A 26,403-nucleotide genomic window follows, 5' to 3' on the forward strand; every position below is an offset into this window, starting at 1 on the left:
ATCCATACCAGATAGTAAACTGTATGATAAAGCAGCAGTCATCAAAATTACTTGGTACTGGCTAAGAAATAGAGTAGTAGATCAGTGAAATAGGTTAGGTACACAAGACGCAGTAATTGACTATTGCAATCTACTCTTTGATAAACCCAAAGAGTCCAGCTTCTGGGTTAAGAATTCACTATTTCACAAAAACTGCTGGGAAAACTGGAAAATAGTATGGCAAAAACTGGGCATAGACCATTATCTTACATCACATACCAAAATAATGTCAAAATGGGTCCACGATTTATGTATAAAGGCTGATACTATAAGCAGTTTGGGAGAGCAGGGAATAGTTTACCTGTCAGATTTATGGAAAAGGGAAGAATTTATGACCAAACAAGAGATAGAGAGTGTTATGAAATGCAAAATGGATAATTTTGATTATGTCAAATTTAAAATTTTTTGTACAAACAAAGCCAATGCAACTAAGATTAGGAGGGGAGCAGAAAACTGGGAAAGAATTTTTACAACCAGTGTCTCTGACAAAGGCCTCATCTCTAAAATATACAGGTAAATGAGTCAAATTTATAGGAATACAAGCCATTCCCCAATTGATAAATGGTCAAAGGATATGAACAGGCAGTTTTCAGAGGAAGAAATTAAAGATATCTATAGTCATGTGAAAAAATGTTCTAAATTACTATTGATTAGAGAAATGCAAGCTGAAACAACTCTTGGGTACCACATCTCTCCTGTCAGATTGGCTAACATGACAAAACAGGAAAATCATAAATGCTGGAGAGGATGTAGGAAAATTGGAACACTGTTACATTGTTGGTGGAGTTGCGAACTGATCCAGCCATTCTGGAGAGCAATTTGGAACTATGCCCAAAGGGCTATAAAGATGTGCATATGCCCTTTGACCCAGCAATACCACTTCTAGGGCTGTATCCCAAAGAGATCATACAACTGGGAAATGGACCCATGTACACAAAAATATTTATAGCAGCTCTTTTTGTGGTGGCAAAGAATCGGAAATCAAAGGGATTCCCATCAATTGGGGAATGGCTAAATAAGTTGTGGTATATGAATGTAATGGAATACTATTGTGCTATAAGAAATGGGGAATAGACGGACTTCATAATAACCCAGAAAGATTTATATGAACTGTTGCTGAGTGAGGGGAGAAGAACCAGGAAAACATTATGCACGATTATAGACACATGGTATCTGTGATGACTAACTTTGATAGACTTGGCTCTTCTCAGCAATACAAGGTTCTAAGACAGCTCCAAAAGACTCAAGGTGGAAAAAGCTCTCCACATCCAGAGAAAGAACTATGGAGTCTGAATGCAGATTGAGGCAAACTATTTGCTCTCTTTTTTTTCTTTTTTCTTCTTTTTTGATTTTGTTGCTTCTTTCTCATGATTCATTGCATTGGTTATAATTCTTCTTTACAACTTGACTATTATGTAAATAAGTTTAATGCAAAGGTATATGTAGAACCTATATTGGATTACATGCCGTCTTGGGGGGGAAGGGAAAGAAAAGGGAGGGGGAGAAAATTTGGAACTTAAAAACTTGTGGAACTGAGTGTTGTAAACTAAAAACAAAAAATAAATTAAAAAAAAAGAAAGTAAGACCTGCCCACTTGTAACTAACTTGAATCATGTTGGAGAGCAGAGTGGTACAGATTAGTTCTTAAATCTAAAATCTTGATAAAGTTATTAACATAGCTTCTAAAATAGTGACACCAAAACACGTTTGATATATAGAAAATAATTTAATTTAAAAAAATTTATCATGGTAATCATCTCTCTAAAGTAACATGACCCTAATTAGTTTAGCCATGTTCTCTTTAGAATGACATATAGATTTTTTTTCCCCTTGTTAACACCTTATAAACTGATTTTTTTTCCTATAGGAAATATTTAGTCTTGTGGAGGGATCTGGTTATTTTTTGGTCAATAGCAGTGAACAAGACATTATCACTATCACCTACATGGAAACTGATAGTTCTATTCAGGTGAGTGAGTCCGCACACTCCAGGCTTTTATCACATGTATCAATCAGGCAAGATTCACAATATCGATGGTAACCATGAATATGCCTGTATAGTTCTGTATTGCAGAATGTAAGAGACTCTCCATATAGAAGGCAAAAGAAGTAAAACATTTATTCAGACACCAAAGGATCAAATCCCCAAATCAGTAACTCCAGTTCAACAGAGCAATAATTGTATCCCAAAACCAGTAAGTCTACTTCACTATAACAGCAAGGAAATTAAAACATAGTATTGCAGCAGGGAGCCAAGCCATCTTGCAACTTTCCCCTCTACTGGGGCCTTCTCGTAAACATTCACTCACAAATCCTAGCTGTCTGCTTGCCTGTGTCCTGTCTTCCTGAAGTTCTGAAAGCTTGCGCTTCTGAGGGCCCTTGCAGTTCTCTCTCTGAGCTTAACGGCTACCCTCAGGGTATATATACCCTTTTTAGGGCCTGGGGCTCACATCTAGTTAGCAAAAGGTGTGGGCCTTCCTACAAGAAAGCCTCCCCAGATCTTTAATCACATTAACACTACATCATATCATTCTAAAGCTCATCCTCCAGAAAACATTTTGGGCAAATTTCATGGTGTTTTCTCTGCTTCTACCAAAATATTATTTCTAGCTAATTGGAATTCTTTTTAAGCTTTTTTTTTCTTTTATTATGAATTTGACAAACATCAACCAATATGAACATTTCTATATACAAGGAACAGAAAAAGAGGATTGTGTATTAAACCATGAATTTCTCCTGGGTTCGACATGTTCATTAATACTTTTCTTTCTTGTATTACTATCACGATCCCTATATAACTTCCCCATACACACGTTTAAAAAATAATAAAGCCTTCCTTTGTGATAAGTAAGTATAGTCAAGCAAAACAAACTCATGATTGTTCATCTCTGCATATATATATATATAAATATATATATATATATATATAAATATATATATATATATAAATATATATATATATATGTATATATAGTCAACCTGAAAGTTTGATTAAAGGAGGCAAACAAGTTAGGTGATATGTAAATTCATGTTGTTTATTCCCTTAAAGCTAGCAAAGCTAGCTTACTTGTATGTACAAGGAGCCAGAGCATAAATTCTGACTGTCTGAACAAAGGAATGAGAAGGTTTATATACATTTTTATTCCCAACTCAGCATGTCTGTGTTACTTGATTTTATGACTTCCATATCATAAGAAAGGAAGTTTCTTAGTTGAACAAGACAATTGACAAGGTAGTGTCATTTAGAGATTATGATCCCAAGATGCAGATGTCCCCAAGAGAAATCCCACTGTTCTGGTTGCAGACATCCTGTCACCAACAGGAAAGATACCCCTTGTCAGTCTTATCTGGTCTTTGAAGTTGCTGACACAGAAAGGGGCATTTTTAGAATAGAGCAAAGCAGTTTGGATGATTAGTTCAGGCTTTGGGTCTTACTGGGGTTCAAATAATCTGAAAGGATTGTGTGTGTATATATATATATATATATATGTATCTGAAAGTATGTGTGTACCTACAGTCCATTATCCCCTCTCTTCCAAGAGATAGGAAACATGCTTCATCATCAATTTTCTGGAGTCATTGATTTGGTTCAGAGTTCTTAGGCATTTCAAAGTTGTTTTCCTTTACAGTACTATTGTATTCTGGTTCTGCTCACTTCACTCTGCATCAGTTCATACATATCTTGCAAGGTTCATCTGAATTTGTCCCTTTCATCGTTTTTCGTGGAGCAATAATATTCATTTTTTTCATATACCATATGAACAATGCTCAGCCATTACCCAATTTGTGGACATTCATTTTGTTTCCACTTAATTGCTACAACAAAAGGAGCTGCTATAAATATTTTTGTATATAGGTTTTTTCCTTCTGTCTTTGATCTTTGCAGATAGGTGCCTTGTAGTAATATTGAAGGTCAAAGAGTTTATATAGTTGGGTGACTTTCCAGGCATAATTCCAAATCGCTATCCATCCAGCAGTAGTATACTAGCATGCCTGTTTTCCCACGGTCCCTCTAACAGTTGTCATTTTCCTTTTTGTCATCTTTACCAGGTTGATGGGTGTATTGTGGAAACTCAGAATTTTAATTTCCGTTTCTCTTGTTAGTGATTTGGAATATTTTTTTTACAAAACTGTTGAAAGTTTGAATTTCTTCTTTTGAGAATTGCCTATTCATATCCTTTGGCCACTCATAATTCTTACATATCACAAGTAATTGGACAAAGATTTAAATTTATTTGACCCAACAGTTATTAAGTGCCTGTTATATCCAAGACACTAGGGGTTCAAAAACAAAAATTGTCCTACTTTCAAGGAGTTTACCTTCTATTGGGCTGATAAAAAATATACATAAAATAAATAAATAAAGATAGTTTGAGGAGAAAGGAAGTGCTCACTGGGGGAAGGCAGGAAGATAAGTAAAGGCTTAGTGTAGGAGATGGTATCTCAGCTTCATTTGGAAGGAAGTTAAGGATTCTAAGAGGTGGTGGTGAAGGGGAGTGGCATACCAGTCTTGGGGAACAGGTGTAGAAAGGCCAAGATATTATGGAACGCCAAGTTCAAGGAACATTTAGTATACTAATTTGGTTGGAATGTAGGTTGCATAAAGAAAAGTAATATGAAATACATCTGCAAAGGCAACTGGAGCCAGATTGTGGGGAGTGACAAAATTCAGATTGAGGAAGTTGTGTTTTATCCTGGAGTCGAAGAGAGAGTCACTGAATATTTTTTGGCGGGGGTGTGCCTTAGTTATCTCTCTGGCTTAGGAAGATTACATTAACAGTTGTATGAAGGATGAACTGGAAGCTGTTGCAGTAGGTCAGCTGAGAGTTGATGAGAGCCTGAGGGTGGTGACCGTGTGAGTGGAGAACTTGGCCACTGATTGCATTTGGGGGTGGGGCAGAGAGGGCTAAAAGAAAAGGGAAGAGTGTCAAACCCAAGATTGGATGACTGGGATGATAGATATGAACTCAGAAGAAATAGGAGAGTTCGTAGGAAGGGAGAGTTTAACAGAAAAATCCTGAGTTTGAAATGGCAACAGTTACATCCAGGAGAGGTTGTAACAGGTAATGAGGTACTGAAATTGAGGGGAGAGTTTAAGGTTGGATACATAGATTTAGGAATCATCTGCCCCAGGATACCTAAGGATAACCCAAAGAAACAGATGAGATCACCAAAGGAGAGAAGAAACTCCTGAATGGAGCATTGAGAACACTTGTGCCAGTGTTGGGAAGGGAGGAGGAAGGAGGAGAATGATGAACAAGCAAAGGAGATTGAAAAGGGGTAATTAGACAGGGAAGAGAACTATAGATAACAGAAGCCAAGGGAGAAGAAGAAATGCCCACTAGAGGAAGGGGATTGTCGATAGTGTCAAAAGCTACAGAGAAGTCAGGGAGATAAGAACTAAGGAAAAGCCATCGGTTAAGAGATTGTAGTTACTTTTTATTGTTGTCAAGTCGCTTTAATCGTGTCCAACTCTTTATGGCCCCATTTTGGAGTTTTCTTAATAAAGATACTGGAGTGGTTTGCCATTTCCTTCTCCAGCTCATTTTACAGATGAGAAACTGAGGCAAACAGGATTAAGTGATTTGGCCAGGTCACACAGTTAGTGAGAGTCTGGGGCCAGATTTTAACTCAGAAAGATGAGTCTTCCTGATTCCAAGCCCAGTACTCTATCCATTGTGCCACCTAGCTGCCCTTGTTGTCACTTAGAAAAATATAAAATACCAAGTTAACAAAAGGAGAATATTTAAATAATCTAATACCAGACAAAAAAAATTGAATAAGACATATGTGGACACCCAAAGAAAAAAAAAAACAATTCGTAGACCAGATGGATTTACAGATAAATTCTGTCAAACATTTCAAAGAACAATTCCAATATTATGCAAACTATTTACAATAATAAGAAAAGACGGTGCCCTTTCAATCTCTTTCTATGATACAAATGTGGTTTTGATAGCTAAATCAAGGAGAGACAAAACAGAAAGTTATAAATCAATATCCCTGATAAACATTGACACAAAAAATTTAAATAGCACATTAGCAAAGCGGCTACTACAACATATTCTATTATATGCTATGATAAGGTTGTGTTTACACTATAAATTTGGAGTTCAACACAAAGAAGACTATAAATGTAATAAAATGTTAATATAAATAACAAAAAACAATTATATCAATATATGCCAAAAAGGCTTTTGACAGAATCCAACATCTGTTTCTGTTTAAAACACTATAAATCGTTGAAATAGAAGAGCTTTTCCTTAATGATACTTATCTAAAACAAGCAATTTTTTAAGGAAGAAATCCCAGCCTTCAATAACCATATGAAAAAATTGCTCCAATTCACTAATAATTAGGTAGATGCAAATTAAAGCAATTCTGCTCTGATCCATCCATCAGATTGGCAAAGGTGGCAAGAGGAAAATGGTAAATGTTGGAAGGACTTTGGAAAAATAGGTGCACTAATACATTGTTGGTAGAGTTGCGAATTGGTCCAGCCATTTGGAAAAGCAATTTGGAACTATGCTCCAAAAGCTACTAAATTGTGCATTCCCTTTGACCCAACTATCCCACCACTAGGTTTATACTCCAAAGAAATCAGAGAAAGAAGGAAAGGACCCATGTATACAAAAATTCTTGTAAGCCATTCTTCTTACAGCCCAAACCTGGAAACTAAGGGCATAACTACCTCTTGGGGAGTGGATAAACAGATTGTTCTATAAAGATGACCAAATGGACAGTATCAGAGGAAACTGGGAATATCTGTCCGACCTGATACAGAGTGATGGGAACAGAAGTAGAACAGTTTGCCCGTTAATAACATTATACAGAAAAACAACTTTGATAGACTTTAGAATTCTGATTAATGTAATTATCTACCTAGTTCAGAGTGCTAAAGATGAATCATACCACCCACATCCTTCCAGAAGGGACATTAATTTTTGGGCATGGCCAGTGTGTGAATTTGTTTTTCTGGATTATGTGTTTATTGTGAAGGTTTTTTAAATTTAAATTTCATTTAAAATTCAATTTTTGATTGAATTGTCAGTCAGCAAGTACTTACTAAGTACCGACTGTGCACCAGGCACTGTGCTAAGCACTGGGGTACAAAGAAAGGCAAAAGACAGTTCCTGCCCTCAAGGAGCTCAGAGTCCAATGGAGAAGACATGAAAACAGCTATGTACAAACAAGATAAGTACAGGATAGGTTTGAGATAATAAAGAGAAGGAAGGCACTAGCATTAAGGGCGATCAGGGAAGACTTGTAAAAGATGAGATATTAGTTGGGACTTGAAATTAGCTAGGGAAGCTAGGAGGTAGAGATGAGGAGGAAAAGCATTCCAGGTGTGGAGGACAGCCAATGAAAATGTCTGGAACCTGGAAAGAGGCCAGCATCACTGGACCACAGTGGTGTCATGAAAACCTAGAAAGAAGAGAGCACCAAGAGAGGGATTAAGAGTGTCAGAGATAACAAGGATGTCAAGGAGAAGGAGGATTGATAGAAGGCCATGGGATTTGGATTTAAGAGATTATTAAATATCTTTAGGGTAGCTAGGTGGCTCAGTGGATAGAGCACTTTGCTTGGAACCAAGACTCATCTTCATGAGTTCAAATCTGGCTTCAGACTCTTATTAGTTTTGTTACCCTAGGCAAGTCACTTAACCCTGTTTGCCTCAGTTCCTCATCTGTAAGATGAGCTGGAGAAGGAAATGGCAAGCCACTCCAATATGTTTGCCAAGAAGACCCCAAATGGGGTCACAAAAAGTCAGACATGAATGAAACAACTGAACAACAGTGACAGATGTCTTGAAGGGCTGTTAAATACAAGAGAGATTAGATTTAGGATTATTGATTTGGACTTGGAAGAGACCTGAAAGACTGATCCAAGTCCTTCCTCCTTCATTTGACACATGAGAAACTGAGTAAGGCCCAGAAATGTTATAAAGCCATACCATCAGTGGAGCCATGATTTGAACAAGAACTTCTGACTCCAAATATGCTGTTCTTTCTACTGTTCCACACTGCTGATTGGCCCCAGCAGGCAAAATCAGCAGAGATTCTTAGAAGTTGTAGAGGGAGGTATTTAGGCTCCAGAAGTGTCGTGGCTGGTCTCAGGAGACAGTGCCCTCTGCCCTCTAAGAGGGACCTTCAAAGAATGACCAGATGACCACTTATCAAGTATGGAAGAGTGGTAAAGGTGGGATGGGATGCCTACTGAGATGAAGTGAAGTGGAGAGAATCTATTTCCATTTGGGAAAATGTTACACAGCCTGGGGAAGTGGAAAAAATGAACTATTCTTTGTTCGTTCTTAGCAATGCTCCCGAAAAGGAGTCAAACCTCAATTAGTCAATACTCTCTTCCCTTTCACCCTTGTTAAGGAAGCAGATCTATTTCTAATATATAACTGTTATTGAACTCTAAAATCAACTTCATTCATTATCATCTAACTGTTAAGTGTGGTGTGGTGAATAGCTTTCTAGAGATGTTTACTTCTCCTCTGAGAGTGTGCCTCACAAAGAAAGTCCCATGGAGTTATTGAGAAGTCTCTTTGTAAAATTCAGTTATAGTTCCTTTTGTAGGTGGGGCAAGGTCAATCGGTTAATCAACTTGCATTTATTAAGCATCTCCTATATACCAGGTACCATGCTAGGACAAAATGTTCACTTTATGTTTGCGTTAGATCTATTCATAGCCCTCTACCATCTCATTTGTTACAGGTGGTCCCATTACACCCTGGATTTCTCACCTTGGAGGTCTATGATCTGTGCCTGGCTTTCTTGGGCCCAGCGCTGGCCCACCTTCGAGTATCAGACATGCAGGAACTGGAGGTGGACCTGATTGACAAAGTGAGAAGCATTTGCTCGCCATCACAACTAGAGAGATCCTCGTTTTGCACCAGTAGTGTGCTACTGGGCTCACATACTAGGCCTGGGGAGTTCATTTTTAAAATACACCACAGCCTCAGCTTCTTATAAAGAGACGAGATGTGAAAACCTAGTTGTACTGAAGACGTGCACAGAACCAAAGAGCAGAATACTACAAATAGTACGCAGAGATTAGGTTGCTTTGGTTAAAAGAAGCAGGCAGGCAAAATGTAATGTGGCACCGGCTCTTCTTTCACACCCCCACTGCACCGCTTCTACAGCTTGGGTCCTCACAGACGTGAGGCTGACTTGGGCTCTTCTGGGCTTTGGGACTTCACACTAGGCTTATCTGTAGGTAATAATAGTAATAATTGTGTATTATCTGATTTTATGCCTTACAATGACCCTGTGTGGTAGGAACCACTGGTGTTCTGTTTATACCGCTGAGAAAACAGGCTCAGTGATTCACCCATGCTCATGTAGTTAGTGAGTATCAGAGGCAGAATCTGAACTCAGATTGGCTCGTCTTCAAGTCCAACACTCTATCTACTACATCATGGTACCTTTCAACCGAAAAAGACTCAAATCTACCATTTTCTCTTGCCTCTCAGGTTGAGATTGGGAAATCTGTATTAGTGACAGTGAGAGTTCTAGGCTATTCCAAACGCCCATTCCTAAATAAGTACTTCAGAAATATGGATCTAAAACTTCAGTTGGCCTCTACCATTGTCACACTCACGTGAGTATGGTTATCAGTAATTCTTTCTCCCTATTTTAGGTTTCTTCTCACTACCAAGAGACTCTCCCTTTTACATATCCTAGCTCCTTAGAGTTATCTCTCCCCTCTCATTTCTGTTTTGCCATAAAACTTTTCAGTTCCTAATCTTCCCTGTTATAGAAATATTCATCTGACTATAGCACCCCATCTGGGTCGTTCCCCCAACTTGCACTCACAGTCACAGGATGTATCCCCAGAGGGCAGCTGTCACTGCGTCAACTATAGCTTCTGAGACCCCATTAACAGTCATCCAGTAGCATATTAGCTTTTAGCAAACGCACTTATGAAGATGACATGAAAACAATAACTGCAAAACTGCCTCTCCCTTCATAAACTTGCAACGCATTCTCCTACAAATGTACGTGATGTCAATGGGAAGAGTGGGCGAAAAACTTAAAGTTCAGCTGTAATGAGGTACATATTACATATAGGGAATACATGTGTGCCAAGGCAACTCACAGCTCTGGTATTGCTTACATCAGGGCCTAGAAGGCTTTTCTCCCTGAGGGGAGACCCTCTCTTCCATTCAACTCTCAGGTGGCAGAACTACCTCTTGAATCCATAGCCAGCTCTCTTCCCTGAGGCTGGGGAGGGAGTGGTGTCACAATTCTGAAAGTTCTTTCCAACCTGTAGTAGCCACTGTCTCTCTGTGGCCATGTTTCTACTCTGCTCCCTACAAATTAGGGCTTGATTTATTGTTTTGTTGATCGTCTAGACCAGGGTGGGGAACCTTCGGCCTTCTAGATCCTTGGGTGTGGCTTGTTGACTGAGTCCAAGTTTTACAGAACAAATCCTTTTATTAAGGGAGTGTATTCTGTGAAGTTTGGATTCAATCAAAGGGCCACATTTGAGGACCTAGAGGGCCACATGTGGCCTCAAGGCCACAGGTTCCCCACTCCTGGTCTAGACTAAGAAAATGATGGAAAAAATGTTAATGCAGATTAAACTTAAAAGTATGTCATGCATACAGTTGTTTGGGGGGCAGGGTGTTGTTTTTTGAAGAGCTGATTGTTAAACATTTATCAGCATTCCCCATGGAAGGGTAGAGTTCATTTCAATCATGGAAATTGGTATGAGATACAAGAAAGCATTTCAAGGACAGAAGACAAAGAACAGTCCAGTTTGGCTGCAGCCTTCCCATTGGTCTCCCTGCCTCAAGTCTGCTCTCTCTAAGCTTCTGCTCATCTGCCAAGATGGTTTTCCTGAGGATATAGCTGGCCATTCAGTAAACACCATTGCTTCTTGTTACTCCTTAGATCAAATATAAACTGTTTGGTACTTAAAGCCCTTCACAGCCCAGCCCAGGGATGGGGAACCTGTGCCTGGAGGCCACATGTGGCCCTCTAGGCCCTCAAGTTCGGCCCTTTGACTAAATCTAAACTTCACAGAACAAATCCCCTTAAAGGCCACACCCAAGGATCTAGAAGGCCACCTGTGGCTTAGAGGCTGCAGGTTCCTCACCCCTGATCCAGCCCCTCCCATATCTCCACTCTTCTTGCACTTCACTCCCTCCTACACATACTGTGTGTGGTCCAACTCCACTGACCTTCTTGCTGTTCCTCACACATGACCCTCTGTACTCTGTATCTGTTAAAATCTTTTTTTTTTCCAACACATTAAATGCTTGCTGTGTTCCAGGCACTGTGCTAAGCACCGAGGATACAAATAAAGGCAAAAATACTAACCCTACCCTCAAGAAGTTTGCATTTCAATGAAGGAGACAGCATTGTGAATAACCATGTATACCCTGAGTATATACAGAATAGATGGAAGAAGTCAGAGGAGTAATGTCAAATGCTAAACGAAGGGTCAAAGAATTTGACAGGAAAAAGTCTTTGGAATTTCCAGTGGGGAGGTTATTAGTGTTGAGGAAAACAGAAATTTCAGTAGATTTCTCATTTCTGTAGAGGTACTTTGGGCTACAACAATCTATGTTGCTGGTAATCCCCTCATAAGTAATAGGAAATACAGGACAATTAGATGGTTTGCCATTCCTGCGAGTTTGAGATGGGACCTTGTTATGTATTTGCATATGTGGTTATTATTCTCTTAAAGCTCCAGGACAAGCCACTGCTTCTCTAGAGCTTCCTGCCATTGCCCAGAAATGTATTTTGGCTTTGGACATTCATTTCTTGTCATTAATCTTTGGCATTGTAAGCTACCCAGAGCCTTCTGAATCTGGGAATAAGCAGGATGTGAAGTCCCTGGCAACTTGCCTACCTAACCAGGAAAGCCCATAACTTGGGCACTATGAAGATAAGATCTTTTTTCATCCCCTTGTGCAATCTCCTGACAACTCATGGATCTCCACAGGTTCATGGAGGAACAAGATGAATACTCTGAAAGCTATATTCTTCGAGCTGTCACCATTGGGCAAACCACATTGGTTGCCATTGCCAGGGATAAGATGGGAAGAAAGTTCACATCAACCCCTCGACAGATTGAAGTAAGGAAGCCATCTGGCCCAAAATTCATACTTCATCCTCCTTCTGGGCTGTGGTCTAAGTTGCCCATCTTTCTGGTATTGTTTGCTCTTTTTGGAAAGAAAACCCTAAAGTTCCCTTTAGTCAAAAAAAAAATGGTATTTGAAGCCTGGGCAGATTAAAAAAAAAACCGACTTGAATAATTCCTTTCCTTTTGGTTCTTTCTCCAAAGGTGTTTCCTCCATTCAGACTTGTTCCAGAGAAAATGACACTGATTCCAACCAACATGATGCAGGTGATCATAAAGGCAGAGAGGAATGAGATTCACTCCTCCCACTCTGTGCCAAGCCTAATTCTAACAGGATCTGACTAAGAGGAAAAAAGAACATTTTCTCCTAACCCTGATGTGCATAGTGTAAACTGTCACTTGAAAACCTCTGAGCTATTTCCTGCTCATCCATTTACTCTCCAACCAATCTGATTAGCAATACACTGGTATACATGGGAAACAGGTGGTGGGGGAGGCAAAGGGAGAAAAACTTGGGAGGTAGGATGTGGATTCTTTTCATCCCCCAATTATTCGTTGTTATGTTTAAATGAATTCCAGGTAATGTCAGAAGGTGGTCCCCAGCCTCAGTCTATCATTCACTTCTCCATCAGTAATCAGACTGTGGCTGTTGTTAATAGGCGAGGGCAGGTCACAGGACAGGTGGTTGGCACAGCTGTGGTATATGGAACCATCCAGACAGTAAATGAAGATACTGGCAAAGTCATTGTGTTTTCTCAGGTACTTCTTTGGGTTTCTCCACTTCTTCCCTCTCCCTTTACTTTCTGCCAATATTGACAATCATAGAAAGATCCCCTACTTTCCCCCTTCCATGGCACTCCTCAAATGGGCCTAGGTAATGTGCAGTCTTTATCTGAAAACCTACAGCACACATAGCATCATTCTTAATATTGTGAAATGTGACACGTGCCCCCAAGGAATTTCTTGTTTTTCCTTCCCAAATAATAACTTTTACACTTTTTTTAGAAGACATCATAATTTTCCAATATATTCTCTTATTGAAACCTCCTTTATAAGGGAAAAATTTTAATTATCTAATTATCTAAGTCACCTCATCATACAGTATAGGCATCACTACATGTCTGTAGCCCCCTCCACCTCTCTGCCAAGAAGAGAGGAATATGTTTCTTCCTTTTTTTCTGTAGCAAAAGGTTTCCCCTGTACTTTATCTGAGTTGGGCTTCTTTTTGATGATCTTTTCTTTTGCATTATTGTAGTCATTAAGAATACTATTCTCTTAGTTCTATTTTGCATTATAAATCATATTTCTAACTTCTTACAGCAAAATAATACTCCAGAACTTTTGGCCAATAAGGTCCTTGACAACCTGGCCCGAATTTAACTTTCCAACTTCCTTATTTATTATTCCCCTTCCCTCTATGGCCCAATAAAACTCAAATCACAGATGACACTCTATCTCCCCTCCCAGTGCCTTTGCACAGACCATTCCCCATATCTACAATGCTCTTCCTCCGCCCTTACCTCCTCTTCTGAGAATCTCTCATTTCCTTCAAAACTCAACTAAAACACCACCTTTCAACTTATTTTATATAATTATTCATGTATGTATTATCTCCCCCAATAAAATATAAGCTCTTGGAGGGAATGGACTGTTTTATTTTTGTCTTTGCACTCCCAACACCTCGCGTCGATCCTGTCCCATAGTAGGTATGTTGACCCATACAGTATGCTTGTTGACGGTAGATCACAGTTTGGTCAGCCGTTCCACAATCAATGGATGCCTACTTTGTTTACAACTTTTTTTTTTTTTTGCTGCCATGAGGAGTGCTTCTTTTGACCTTTCGTTATTACAGAAAACCTTTCCTTTTATCACTGACCTTCCCCTCAAGGAATTCCTTAAAGAGAAAAGTCTCATTCTCAGCCCTAATTTGTATTTTGAGCTTTGCTTCTACTACCAAAATTAACATTGCAATTAGAGCCCTCACCCGAGCTCCTCTCTCCATGCTGTAGACGCTCCTTTCGTATCTAAATTTTCTTTTCACTTTACTGGACAGGATGAAGTTCAGGTAGAAGTTGTCCAGCTTAAGGCTGTAAGGATCCTTGCAGCTGCAACACGCCTCATCACAGCCACAGAGGTGAGTACTAGGCCTCACTTCTCACTGAAGCTGTCATTCCATCAGCATCAGCTGGGTGCATGACTAGTATGATGATGCTTTTCTTCTATCAGATGCCCGTCTATGTCATGGGGGTTAGCAGTACCCAGACCCCTTTCTCCTTCAGCAATGCAAACCCTGGACTCACATTCCACTGGTCAATGAGCAAACGAGACGTGCTGGATTTGGTACCCAGGCACTCAGAGGTATGGGTTCATCCATTATGTCACTGCATCAGAATTTCGTAACTATTCTTGTTATTGGTACATTAGGAGTTTAGGCTAACTCTCATCCTACAAACTATAAACCTTGTTGGCAGAGAAGCAAATGATGTCAAGAAGAAAAAAGTTACGTAGGAGCAACATGTTGTCTAAAAGAGCTTATTGTTAAGTGCTTTGTGACATAAAAATCTCTGTTGCACAGTCACAGAGAAGTTCGTCACTGTTTTTATGGTATCTGCCTCCAGCTCCAAGATCAAAATCTTCCTTAGAAATACTGTGAGTTTTTGAGTCAAAGTGATACTGATTGTCTTTCTTATATATGACATAGAGAGGAATATGCCAATTTCTTTTCTGGTTTGGGAACTTATTCAGTATCCTATAGTTCTACTCAGAGAACACTTGTGCTAAGCACAAGGAAACTTTCGTGTTCTCTGAGTAAAACTATAGGATATTGAATAATCAAATAAAATGCAGTGAAGTTAATCAGACACATTTGACAACAGATTTAATCATCTTTGTGCCAAACAGTTTGGCAAAAGTAGTAAGCAAGATAGACTAAGCTCATAGACCATGATGACAATTTACCTAATTCCTGCCCTCTCCCCCAGTGACCACTCTGACTCCAAGGGTCCAGACTTAACTTCCAGGACTGAGTTCAAGTCAGAGCTAGTCCTGCCAATGTGAAAAGCTGCAGGAGCTAGAATTATGGGAACATTGCAGAGGTAGCCAAAGAGAAAAGAGAGGAAGGAATTGGGCAAAGCAAAAGGGGAAGGGGGGGGGACCAACAGCGGAGCCTAGATGGGCAGGCCTCTCCACTTCTCGGACAGGAAGCCATCTCCCTCTACAGGGGTAATGATCCTTCTCCTTTCACTGAGGAACAGCCGTGAGATGGGCAGCCCGGGCCTTAGGCTCTGAACATGAAGTGACAGAAGGGAAGCAAAATACACTGACTTGGAGGAGAAAGGACAGAGAGCCACCAACACTCTCCTTTTCTATCCCAGAGTAAGCAAGTGATGTGATTTAGGAGCAATAGAAAAACTCCTCCCAAACTGATTAAAATTTCACCAATTAAAGATTCATTTGAATTTACAAGAAAATAATCCTGGAAAAGCTAAAAGGAGATATCAGTCATTCTCACTTTAGTATAAATTCAGTATAAATGCTTGGCTTTTAAAGCATTTCACAACCTGGCCCCTTCTAGATTTCCAGTCTTTTTACACTTTACCCCCCTCCAGGTCCTCTAGCCATCTCTCATACACAACAGATTCTCTATTTCCTGACTCTCTGCCTTTTCACTGGCCATCCCGCATGCCTGGTACTATCTCTACCTCTACCACGTGGATTCCCAGACTTCCTAGAAGACTAAACTCAAATCCTACCTTCTGGAAGAAGCCTTTCCTACCCTACCCTCTGCTGGTGCCTTCCCTCTCAGATTTTATCCCGTTTACTCATCTTGTATATACATATTTGTTCCTTCATTGTCACTCTCATAATTGTTGTAAGCTCTTTGAGGGCAAGTAGTTTAATACGCCTTTCTTGTTTGTCTATCCCTAGTGCTTAGTGCAGTGCCTGGTATATCGTAAGCACTTAATAAGTGCTTATTAATTGACCTAACTAATATCTCTGTACTGAAAGCCTGGAAATTTAAATGGAAGAATAGTTACTTCTTCAGCACTCTGGGAGAAAGATATAATTTGTGTAGCATTGGGGGACTGAGATCCTGGGAAGGAGGGGAAAGAGGGAAGCTGATTTCTGTAATCCTAAGACTTAAGGTTTCCCACTCAGCTGTGCCCCTGCCTCTCTCTTCAACTTCAGTAGCAGATTGCTTCCCTCTCTTTCCTGATGCTATTGGAAGAACTCACCACCATCTTCATCTACCAACAAACTGACTCTAGTCTTTATGAATGTGGAGCAGACATCACAAAAATTACTGTGCAGCACATGCAGAAACTGTGTGTATATTAGGATATTTTATGGAATGAGGGAACTCATGGGCAAAACTGAGAGGGGGCTATGATTAAGGGACTGGGACAAAGGAACAAGGACAAAAATAAGTTTTTGTACTCCAACATTTAGAGGTACTTATTTCAAACCTACTTTCTCCCCTTCTTTTCATTATGGTAGAGAGGAAATGGCCCAGGGTTTTGTTGCCCTTGAACATCTCTCGTCCCATCTCTACTAGGTTTCCTTACAGCTCCCAGAAGAGAATAATTTTGCCATGGCAGTCCATACTAAAGCAGCAGGGCGGACCAGCATCAAAGTCACTGTGCACTGTATGAATATCTCTTCTGGACAGTTTGAGGGGAGTTTGTCAGAACTATCAGATGAAGTCCAGATTTTGGTAAGTGCCCAAACCCAAGGACTTTCTTCATTCTGTGGCACAGAGGCATAGGAACTCACTATCTCATCATCTTTGGAAGTTTGTTCCAAATAGAAATCTAGAAAGAGGTGAATGCCAGGAAGGTCTCCAAGATAGGCTTCTGACCCCAAGATCTTTACCATTTTTTGGCTCATGTACTCCTTATAGGCTATTTCATTTCTGTGTCTCACTCATAAGGGTTAGTTCACCACGAGAACATAAACAACATAGTGGCCCAGTGGAAGTCAGAGCAGAGAAGGTAGAGTGGCAGAGAGCCAAGTTCCTGAGATAGTATGGATCTGTGCCTTGCACAGGTATCATGAAGTTTGTTTACATTTGTTCCCATACATAGTTAACTACAAAATACCCTAGCACAGTAAGGAGATAATTATAATGCATAAAAGAATTCTTAGACTGAGCCAAATGCCCTGATTTTTAAAACTCAGAAGAAAACTGCCTCATTTCAGCCATTTCCTGTTGCTTAGGACCTGGGATTGATTTTTTAAATTTTTTGGGGGGGTGGGGCAGGTTCTCTGTTAGTGGAAAATACACTGGCATACAAGTCAAAAAACCTGGTTCCTTAAATGTGATTCTGCCTCTTTCCAGCCTTGTAACCTTACATAGCAAGTCACTTAGTCTCTCTAAGTCCCAGTTCCTTTATCCATTTAAAAAAAGCAAAAGTTATCTTTCCTACCTATTTCACAGAATTGCTATGATTATTAGTGAGAAGGTTTGCCTTAAACTGAAGGAATCCTGATTGGCTTTTGACCTTTCCTAGTGCTTAGTGTTTGAAGAACTTTTGAGTCAATTGTAAATTATATAATCTTCCTTTATTAAAAAGAGATTGAGGGCGGGGCAGCTAGGTGGCACAGTGAGTAGAGCACCGGCCCTGAAGTCGTGAGGACCTGAGTTCAAATCCAGCCTCAGACACTTGACACACTTACTAGCTGTGTGACCTTGGGCAAGTCACTTAACCTCAATTGCCCTGCCTTCCCCCCTGCAAAAAAAAAAAAAGATCAGGGCCAATCAGCAAAGAAAAACGACTTTTGTTACACAGTGGGGGATGGACTTAAGATTCCCAAAATATTATTTTGCATTAGATGATTAATGTGAAAAATTAAGAGAATTGTGGAGAGATTTGTATAAATTCATACAGAGTAGAATAAGCAGAACCAGGAAAAGAATTTACAAAGTGACTTCCACAATGTAAATGAAAAGATCATTTAAAGGAAAAACAGATGTTATTACATAATTGCTTTTCTTTTTCATGAGGAAGAATTAAGTCTGGAAGATAGGAAATGACTGATGGAGAACAAAAGATATCTGCCCTACCTTCCCTTCTTTGATCGTTCTATCAGTCAACAAGCGTTTCTTTTATTTTAACTGAAACTTGAAGGAAGCCAGGAGGCAAAGATGGTACTCCTTTGAAAATCATTTCATCTTTGATGTCAAATTTTGTTGCAGATGATGAAGAAATAAACAGATCTGTGATGAACTTAAGATTCTCTATACAAAGTCAGCATATGCCTTGATACCTGGTTGTGACTTTAGTATGGAGATTGACATAGGGGAAGATGGTTCAAACTAGATGGTTCAAAATATGGTTCAGGATCAAGAACTGAAAAAAGCCAAAAAAAAAAAAAAAAAGCTCATAGACTTCTCAGAAGCTCTTTAGACTTGTGTGTCATGAACACTTTGTCCAAGTCAAGAGAGTCAGATGGTGCTAGATGAAATAACATCACAAAAAACTAAATTCTGTCTTACAGACACAAAACAACTGGTTACTGATTGAGGAGTTGGTTTTGAATCAGCTGTTCATGTCCAGTGAGATCATCCACCAGTTAAAGCAAAGGTTAAAATCAATACTAATGTAACAGGTATAAAGAGTTTTCTCCACAGGAGTATGTGCTCTACGTTGTACTGAGAAACGGCAAGGCAGATGGGTAAAGGACAGGCAAAGTGTGCCCCAATAGCTGGGCAACCAGTCTTTCATGTCCCTCCCATGGGAGCCCTGCAGGAATGGCTATTCAAAGTGCACTCCCTACGTATGCCACCAGATGGTGCTCTGAGTTCAAGCTGTACCAAGTCTCAGCGCAGCCCTCTTGCACATGCACAAATAGGACTTATTAGGGTCCTCTGATTCCCAGCAGCTAAGTCTGAGTTCAGTATATTACAGGTAAGGGTAGGAATACTTTTCCTGACAATTCATAGCTTAGCAAATTGGCTCAGCCCCCATCCCATTGAGATTCTCATCTCTTTCGGACTAAGCATCACTCAGAAGTAATACTTATTTACATATTGAGTGTATTTTACTGAATTAAATAAAAATGGAAGGAGCAGCATTAAAAATCCTCAACTGCTGACAACCTCCTAGTGAGGCCTGAAATCTCACCCTCCAGACTCTTTATTATGGTGAAAATAAAATCAGCATTGTTGACTTTAAAATTCTTCAGGGGTGACATTCTTTTACTTCTATTAAGTGTGAATTTTCAGCTTTCTTCTATGTCAGGCATCTTCATCAAAATAGAAAACAGAATGATGTCCCCCATGATGGCCATTAATGCCAAGTATACTTGTTCTCAGAGTCACTTAGTAGAATAGAAAAGAATTACTGTCTTACCACTGTCCTGGTCATAACATCTTTTTCTGCCTGACAAGTCAGGATCGTATTCAATTCCTGGCCAATGGCAAAGCAAAACCTCAGGTCTGACATGTCATCATTCTAGTTACTAGAGGTTTTTATCTTCCTGTGGTCTAGCTAAGTACTCTTTCCTTTATTACTAGACTCACGTCTCTTCCTGTGGCATCTTTCAGTATCTTTCTTACAAAACAGATGACTGTGTGTCAAAATGTCCTCTTCATAGTGTAGTATTTAACCTACCTTGGGCAAATGACTTTATGTTAAATGCCCTTGGCAATTCACCTCCAACTTTCTGCTTTTCTCTGATACCGAAAGATGGTAGGGAAAGAAAACACTGAAAAACAGAGCACCTGTAGCCACAAAGAGCTGCCACAATGAGGTGTCACACTAAATTAGAAGAAAGATTAAAGACAGGAAGAAGATACTGTGCATGACTACAGTCACTGCAGTCTGAGCTATTAAAAAAAAAGAAGCCATAGACTGAAAAAATTGTCAAAAGTAAAGATTGTTATCATCAGCATTTCTTAGAGAAGTTTTAACATTGCAAAACAGTCACCAAAGTGAGGATCCCAAAAGATCCCACAAATTACCTCACTCAGCAAATACTTGATTTCTGCCAAATGGACACAGGCAAAGAGTTTAGAGTGTGATGTTATTTACAAAATATCCTACAGGGTGACAAAAGACTACAGTGTCCCTTTTTTTGTATTTTGGACCTCAAGAAGCTTACATTTTATTGATGATTAATGGATGGGAATGACAACATGTAGACAAATAACCATATACTCCAGGGAATCTGTGGTTTTTTTTGGTTTTTTTTTTTGAATTTTTTTTTATTAAATTTCTTTATTTATTTTTAGTTTACCACACACGGTTCTACATAGTTTTGAGTTCCAGTTTTTCTCCCCTCCCTCCCCCCTCCCTCCCCAAGACGGCATGGAGTCTCATATAACTGTCATGTATAACTTCGCATTGAATTAATTTATGCACTAGTCAAGTCGTGGAGAAGAATTTTGACCAATGGAATGAATCATGAGAAAGAAGAAACAGAACCAAAAAAAAAAAAAAAACAAACCCAAAAACAAAAACAAAAGAGAAGAGAAAAAGGCGAGCATGTAGTGTGCCTCAGTCTGTATTCAAACTTCGCAGTTCTTTGTCTCGATGAAGATAGCATTCTCCATCGTGAGTCCCCTGGAGTTGTCCTTGCCCCTTAGGTTGCTGAGAAAAGCGCAGTATGTCAGGGTTGGTCCTCACGGAATCCATATATCTGTGGCTGTGCACAACGTTCTCCTGGCTCTGCTCCGCTCACTCAGCATTATGTCGTGTAGGTTTTTCCAGGTTGTTATGAAGTCTGCATCATCCCCATTTCTTATGGCACAATAGTATTCCATCACCTTCATATACCACAGCTTGTTCAGCCATTCCCCAATTGATGGGCATCCCTTTGATTTCCAATTCTTGGCTACCACAAAGAGAGCTGCTATAAATATTTTTGTATTTATGGGTCCTTTTCCCGCTTGCGTGATTTCTTTGGGATACAACCCTAGAAGTGGTATTGCTGGGTCAAAGGGTATGAACATTTCTATAGCCCTTTGGGCATAGTTCCAAACTGCTCTCCAAAATGGCTGGATCAGCTCACAACTCCACCAGCAATGCAACAATGTTCCAATTTCCCCACATCCTTTCCAGCATTTATCATTTTCCTGTTTTGTTATTTTAGCCAATCTGACAGGAGAGATGTGGTATCTAAGAGTTGTTTTGATCTGCATTTCTCTAATCAGTAGTGATCCAGAGCATTTTTCCATATGCCTGTAGATAGCTTTAATTTCTTCCTCTGAAAACTGCTTGTTCATATCCTTTGACCATTTCTCAATTGGGGAATGGCTTGTATTCCTATATATTTGGCTCAGCTCCCTGTATATTTTAGAGATGAGGCCTTTATCAGAGATACTAGTTGCAAAGATTTTCTCCCAATTTTCTGCTTCCCTCCTAATTCTTGTTGCATTGGCTTTTTTTGTACAAAAACATTTCAATTTGACATAATCAAAATTATCCATTTTGCATTTTGTAATGCTCTCTATCTCTTGTTGGGTCATGAATTCTTTACTTTTCCACAAATCTGATAAGTAAACTATTCCTTGCTTTCCCAAATTACTTAGAGTATCAACTTTTACTCCTAAATCATGAACCCATTTTGACTTTGTTTTGGTATATGGTGTAAGATATTGGTCTATGCCCAGTTTTTGCCCTACCATTTTCCAATTTTCCCAACAGTTTTTGTGAAATAGTGAATTATTAGCCCAGAAACTGGCCTCTTTGGGTTTATCAAAGAGTAGATTGCTAAACTTGTTGATTTCACCTACTTGTGTACCTATCCTATTCCACTGATCCACACCCCTGTTTCTTAACCAGTACCAGGCAGTTTTGATGACTGCTGCTGTGTAGTACAGTTTAATATCTGGTGTGGCTAAGCCACCATCTCTAGCATGTCTTTTCATTAATATCTTAGATACTCTAGACCTCTTGTTTTTCCAAATGAATTTTGTTATTATTTTGTGGAATCTGTGTTTTTGAAGATGCTCTTAAACTCTCTGGGCCTCCATTCCATTTTTGTAAACTAAGATGACTAGACTCAGTAACCTCTGAGGTTTCTACCGGCTCCAAGTGTATATTGACACAAGCTCACTTCAGGAGAAATACTCAACATGCTAGGTCCCTTCTTCCATTTTTCTTGATATTAAGAAGCTACCAAAGGGGAGTTAATGGGCTTCCCATTGACTATCTCTAGCTCCAGCCACGTGAACAAGCCATCCTCTCTCCTCGTCCATTTTATTTATTGATGTTCTCTCTAATTCTCCTTTATAATTTCTTGTTTAAGCCTGTTCACACTACCACATACTTCTCCATTGCCTTCTGGCAAGTCTCATTATCAGTTCTTCAAAGATTTTAGTGTTCCATGCCTGGGAACCATCCAGGGAGATCAGAAGAATATTGGAATGGTCCTTCATTTCAGGAAGAACCTTGGGGTCTTTAAAAGAACTTTGAAAATGTTCCAAGACTATAAAGTTAAATCCTGCTCAATTCTGAGCCCAACCCATTGTCCACTTTGATGTCTGTCCAGTAGGCACTCACAAATATACATATGTGTACACAAGTAATATGTTCACATCCATAGAACATGTCAGGGATATCCCATAATGAGATCAGCCTAGCCATTACCGCTAGGAAAAATTATGAAAAATGCTTATTGCTCATGTTAGAGTATGTAGTTGAACTGTCACGGATTGTGTGAACAGGGGTGGGTGGGGGAGAGAGAAAGAGGGAGGGGGGAGGAGTGAGGGAGAGAGAGAGAGAGAGGTACAGCAAGTAGACAGCGATCAGGGCTTAGACCTGAATAGGAGCTAGAGAGCAGGTTGCATCATATTTGGGAAATTGTGCAGCACTTTAAATGATTCTAAGCTGCTTGTTGCTACAAAAGCATCTTCTAATGCTTTTTCTAATTTCTAGAATTTATTCTAGAATTTCTAATTCCAGTATTCCTAATCCCAGTAGTCTCTTTAATGATGCTCTATGCCTATAAATCATACTGCATTATGTTGTCAAAAGAATCACAATTACATGTGACCCAAACAGCAGTGGGGAGAGGCCTAGTGAGTGAGTCACCAGCAGCACATTACCAATAATCATCTGAATAAGAGACATAATGTAAGAGACCTGGAAAAGGAAGGGGGCTAGTTGTGCAATGAAAGTGAGGGAAACAGATGGACAGCCCACTTGTCCACTGAGCCCAGTAAATCAGTAAATACAATAATGACAGCTTGTATTACTGTGGCACTTTAAAGTTTGCAAAACACAAACCTTACATGTTTGTTTGATGTCCTCTCACTTGATACTCATAATGACTCTCATTGTCCTAGATAATACAGATGAAGAAACCGAGACTCAGGGATGTTAAGTGGCTTGCCAAGGCTCATGCTCATGTGAAGGGAAAATAGAGATGTTTCACTTTGTAGCTGTCATTGTTATGAGAGACCGTTTGAGAATGATGAGGGTATTGGTCTTCCTGATACCTACCTTGTATTAAAAGGTTTCCCAGGTCCACATGAATAGAAATCATCATGGTGAAAATGTTTCAGTCTGTATTTTTCATTTTTAAAAAAAATTGCTTTCTTATCACAGGTATTTGAAAAGCTCCAGCTTTTCTGTCCAGAATGCCCAGCAGAGCAAATTCTGATGTCTATGAATTCTCAGCTCAAACTGCATACTAACAGGTAGTTAAAAGGAGGGGAGAGAACTACCTTGTAAGTTTTGCTTTAAATACCTTCTGCAAGATATTTGACTCAGGAAGACAACCCCTGGGCACAACTTTTTAAACATACTTCATAAAGGAATTTTATTTTTAAAACTTTATCACAGTGTAAGGATGGGCCTTCACCTGAGGCCACCAGACATCCTGGAAATGGGATAACCTTCTAAGTATGCAATCTTAGAAATAATCCTAAAAAACTTTTCTCATTCCCCTCTAGTTAAAACAGAAACTAACTGAAGGCCTCCATTTAATCTGCCTCTACCCTAGGGAAGGAGCTGCCTTTGTAAGCTCCAGGGTTCTCAGGTGTTTCCCCAATTCATCTGTCATCGAAGAGGATGGCCAAGGGCTCCTGAAAGCTGGTGCTATCGCAGGTACTGCTGTGTTAGAAGTCACTTCTCTGGAGCCTTTTGGAGTCAATCAGACAGCTATAACTGGGGTCCAGGTACGTTTAGGAACTTTGCTAAAATGCTACATGACTGCATAGTCTTAAAACTACATAATTAGGACTATGAGCTTTCTTAGTATTTGGTATCTTCCTTAGAGACCATGGTTAAGCAATCACAACAAGAGACTGATTCTGGCAGATGTTATCAACTGACAAGTGGCAAGGGATGTGAGAGACCCACCAGCAAGCCAACATACCACAAGATCCATTAGTTTCATCTTAAACAGCTGTAGTGGAAAATGTCCTTTGACTTTTTTTGTCTCTGTATTCCCATTATGTCACATAGTACCTGGCACACAGTAAGCACTTAATAAATATTTTCTGAATTGAATTGAAAGGGTAAAGCCATTACCTAAAATGCACTTTTGTCATTAGAATCACAGAATTTAGATCTGGAAGGTCATCCAGTCCAACTTCCTACACAGTTCAGAAAATACCTTGGTAGACTCTCATTCAATAAGTATTTGCTGCACATAGACTGTGCAAGGCCCTGTATTGTGGAGGGTACAAAAATGTATAAGACTTAAATATCCCTCCAGAGCCCTCAGAGAGCATCCAGCCTTTGTTCCTAGGCTATTGTTATACGGCTCTAATTGTTAGGAACTTCTTTATGACTTGGAGCCACAGTCTTTATTGTCTCTCTATGAATGGTATTCATGCTGTCCAGGCTCCAGGTAATCCTGCTCCTTCCCTGCCTGGACATTGAGAACTAATTGTATTTTCTTTTGAAGAACAATATCACTCGTTACTTTTTATGAGTCTTTGTTTTGATAACATATGCCCACCCTTCTACCTCCTGTTCCCTGCTGCACTAAGAAGCTTCACCTCCCCCAGGTAGCACCAGTGACATACCTGCGGATGAGTACCCACCCCAAACTCTACACTGCGCCAGGAAGGGTCCTGTCGGCATTTCCCTTGGGTATGTCTCTCACCTTCACCGTCCAGTTCTACGACAGCATCGGAGAGAAATTCCACACACACAACACACAGCTCTTCTTGGCCCTGAACAGGTAGGGCATTCAGAGCATCATCTAGTCCCATGCTCAAATTCCTCTGAGTTTGTTCCATGTTGTACAGCAACCCAGCTGAATTCCTTTTTATGTTACTCACCTGAACTCTTTTGTATAAAGCTAAGAACATGCTAAAAAGACTTAAGGCTTTTAGGGTGGTATTTTAAGTGGAAAACTTTTAGAATGAGGCAGTTTGCCAGGCCCTAGTGCTTCTGAATTCAGAGGGCTCTGTCCAGGATTCCTTTTTAAATTTTTACTCAGTAAATTCCATAGTATCTTCATCAGAAAAGCTTTTATGGACCTCTTATGCATATTGCTATACTGGATACTGTATAAAGAAAATGTATCTGTTCCTTAACATCTAGTTGTTTACACTCTAAGATGTTATAATTCCCTCTAAGACCCGAGCTGCTCAGTGACATGTGGTACCTATCCTGCCTCCTGGTGCAGGATTCTGCTCATCCATTTGTAAAGATGTCTCCTTCTCGGCTTGTGCTGTGGATAGAGCACCAGGCCTAGAGACAAGAAAACCTGAGCTCCACTCTGACCTCAGACACCTGCCGGCTGTGTGACCCTGGGCAAGTCATTTAACTTTTGTCAGGCTTCGTTTCCCCAGCTGTAAGATGGGGATAAAAATAGCACCTGTTTCCCCACTGTTGTTGTGAGAATCAAATGACATTTGTAAAGCACTCAGCACAGGGCCTGGCCCATAGTAGGCCCTTAATAAATGCTTGTTCCTTCCTTCTATATCTACTTTCAGAGATGATTTGTTGCTGATTGGACCAGGAAATAAGAATTATACTTACATGGCTCAGGCTGTTAACCGGGGAGTGACACTTGTTGGGCTCTGGGACCAGAGACACCCAGGCATGGCTGATTATATCCCTGTCACAGTGGAGCATGCCATTGAGCCTGACACCAGGTTTATCTTTGTTGGAGATGTCATCTGCTTCAGTACTTACCTCGTCAACCAGGATGGTTTGTATCCCCTTCCCATTACACTGAGGATTAGAAAGTGGCCTAACTCTGAAGGCTTTTTCCCATCTAATGCAATCCAACAAGCATATTTAAGTTCCTACTATGTGCAAGGTACTATGTCCCCTAGAACCAAGAGTCCTAGTATTTGTGAGG

The 26,403-nt window shown here is 39.9% G+C and overlaps 1 protein-coding gene across 1 annotated transcript in view; it reads left to right on the forward strand.

Moving 5' to 3' along the window:
• Positions 1 to 26,403, forward strand: part of NUP210L (nucleoporin 210 like) — a 117,186-nt gene that overhangs the window by 71,411 nt on the left and 19,372 nt on the right. The window contains exons 20-32 of the mRNA XM_036757428.1: positions 1,907 to 2,008; positions 8,760 to 8,888; positions 9,518 to 9,645; positions 11,998 to 12,130; positions 12,340 to 12,402; positions 12,715 to 12,894; positions 14,189 to 14,269; positions 14,362 to 14,493; positions 16,691 to 16,849; positions 23,688 to 23,779; positions 24,085 to 24,259; positions 25,097 to 25,272; positions 26,033 to 26,250. Of these exons, the coding sequence (XP_036613323.1) occupies positions 1,907 to 2,008; positions 8,760 to 8,888; positions 9,518 to 9,645; positions 11,998 to 12,130; positions 12,340 to 12,402; positions 12,715 to 12,894; positions 14,189 to 14,269; positions 14,362 to 14,493; positions 16,691 to 16,849; positions 23,688 to 23,779; positions 24,085 to 24,259; positions 25,097 to 25,272; positions 26,033 to 26,250 (1,768 nt within the window). The remainder of the gene's footprint in view (positions 1 to 1,906; positions 2,009 to 8,759; positions 8,889 to 9,517; positions 9,646 to 11,997; positions 12,131 to 12,339; positions 12,403 to 12,714; positions 12,895 to 14,188; positions 14,270 to 14,361; positions 14,494 to 16,690; positions 16,850 to 23,687; positions 23,780 to 24,084; positions 24,260 to 25,096; positions 25,273 to 26,032; positions 26,251 to 26,403) is intronic.

The sequence above is a fragment of the Trichosurus vulpecula genome, chromosome 4 (assembly GCF_011100635.1).
Source record: "Trichosurus vulpecula isolate mTriVul1 chromosome 4, mTriVul1.pri, whole genome shotgun sequence".
In the NCBI taxonomy this organism is placed as follows: domain Eukaryota; kingdom Metazoa; phylum Chordata; class Mammalia; order Diprotodontia; family Phalangeridae; genus Trichosurus; species Trichosurus vulpecula.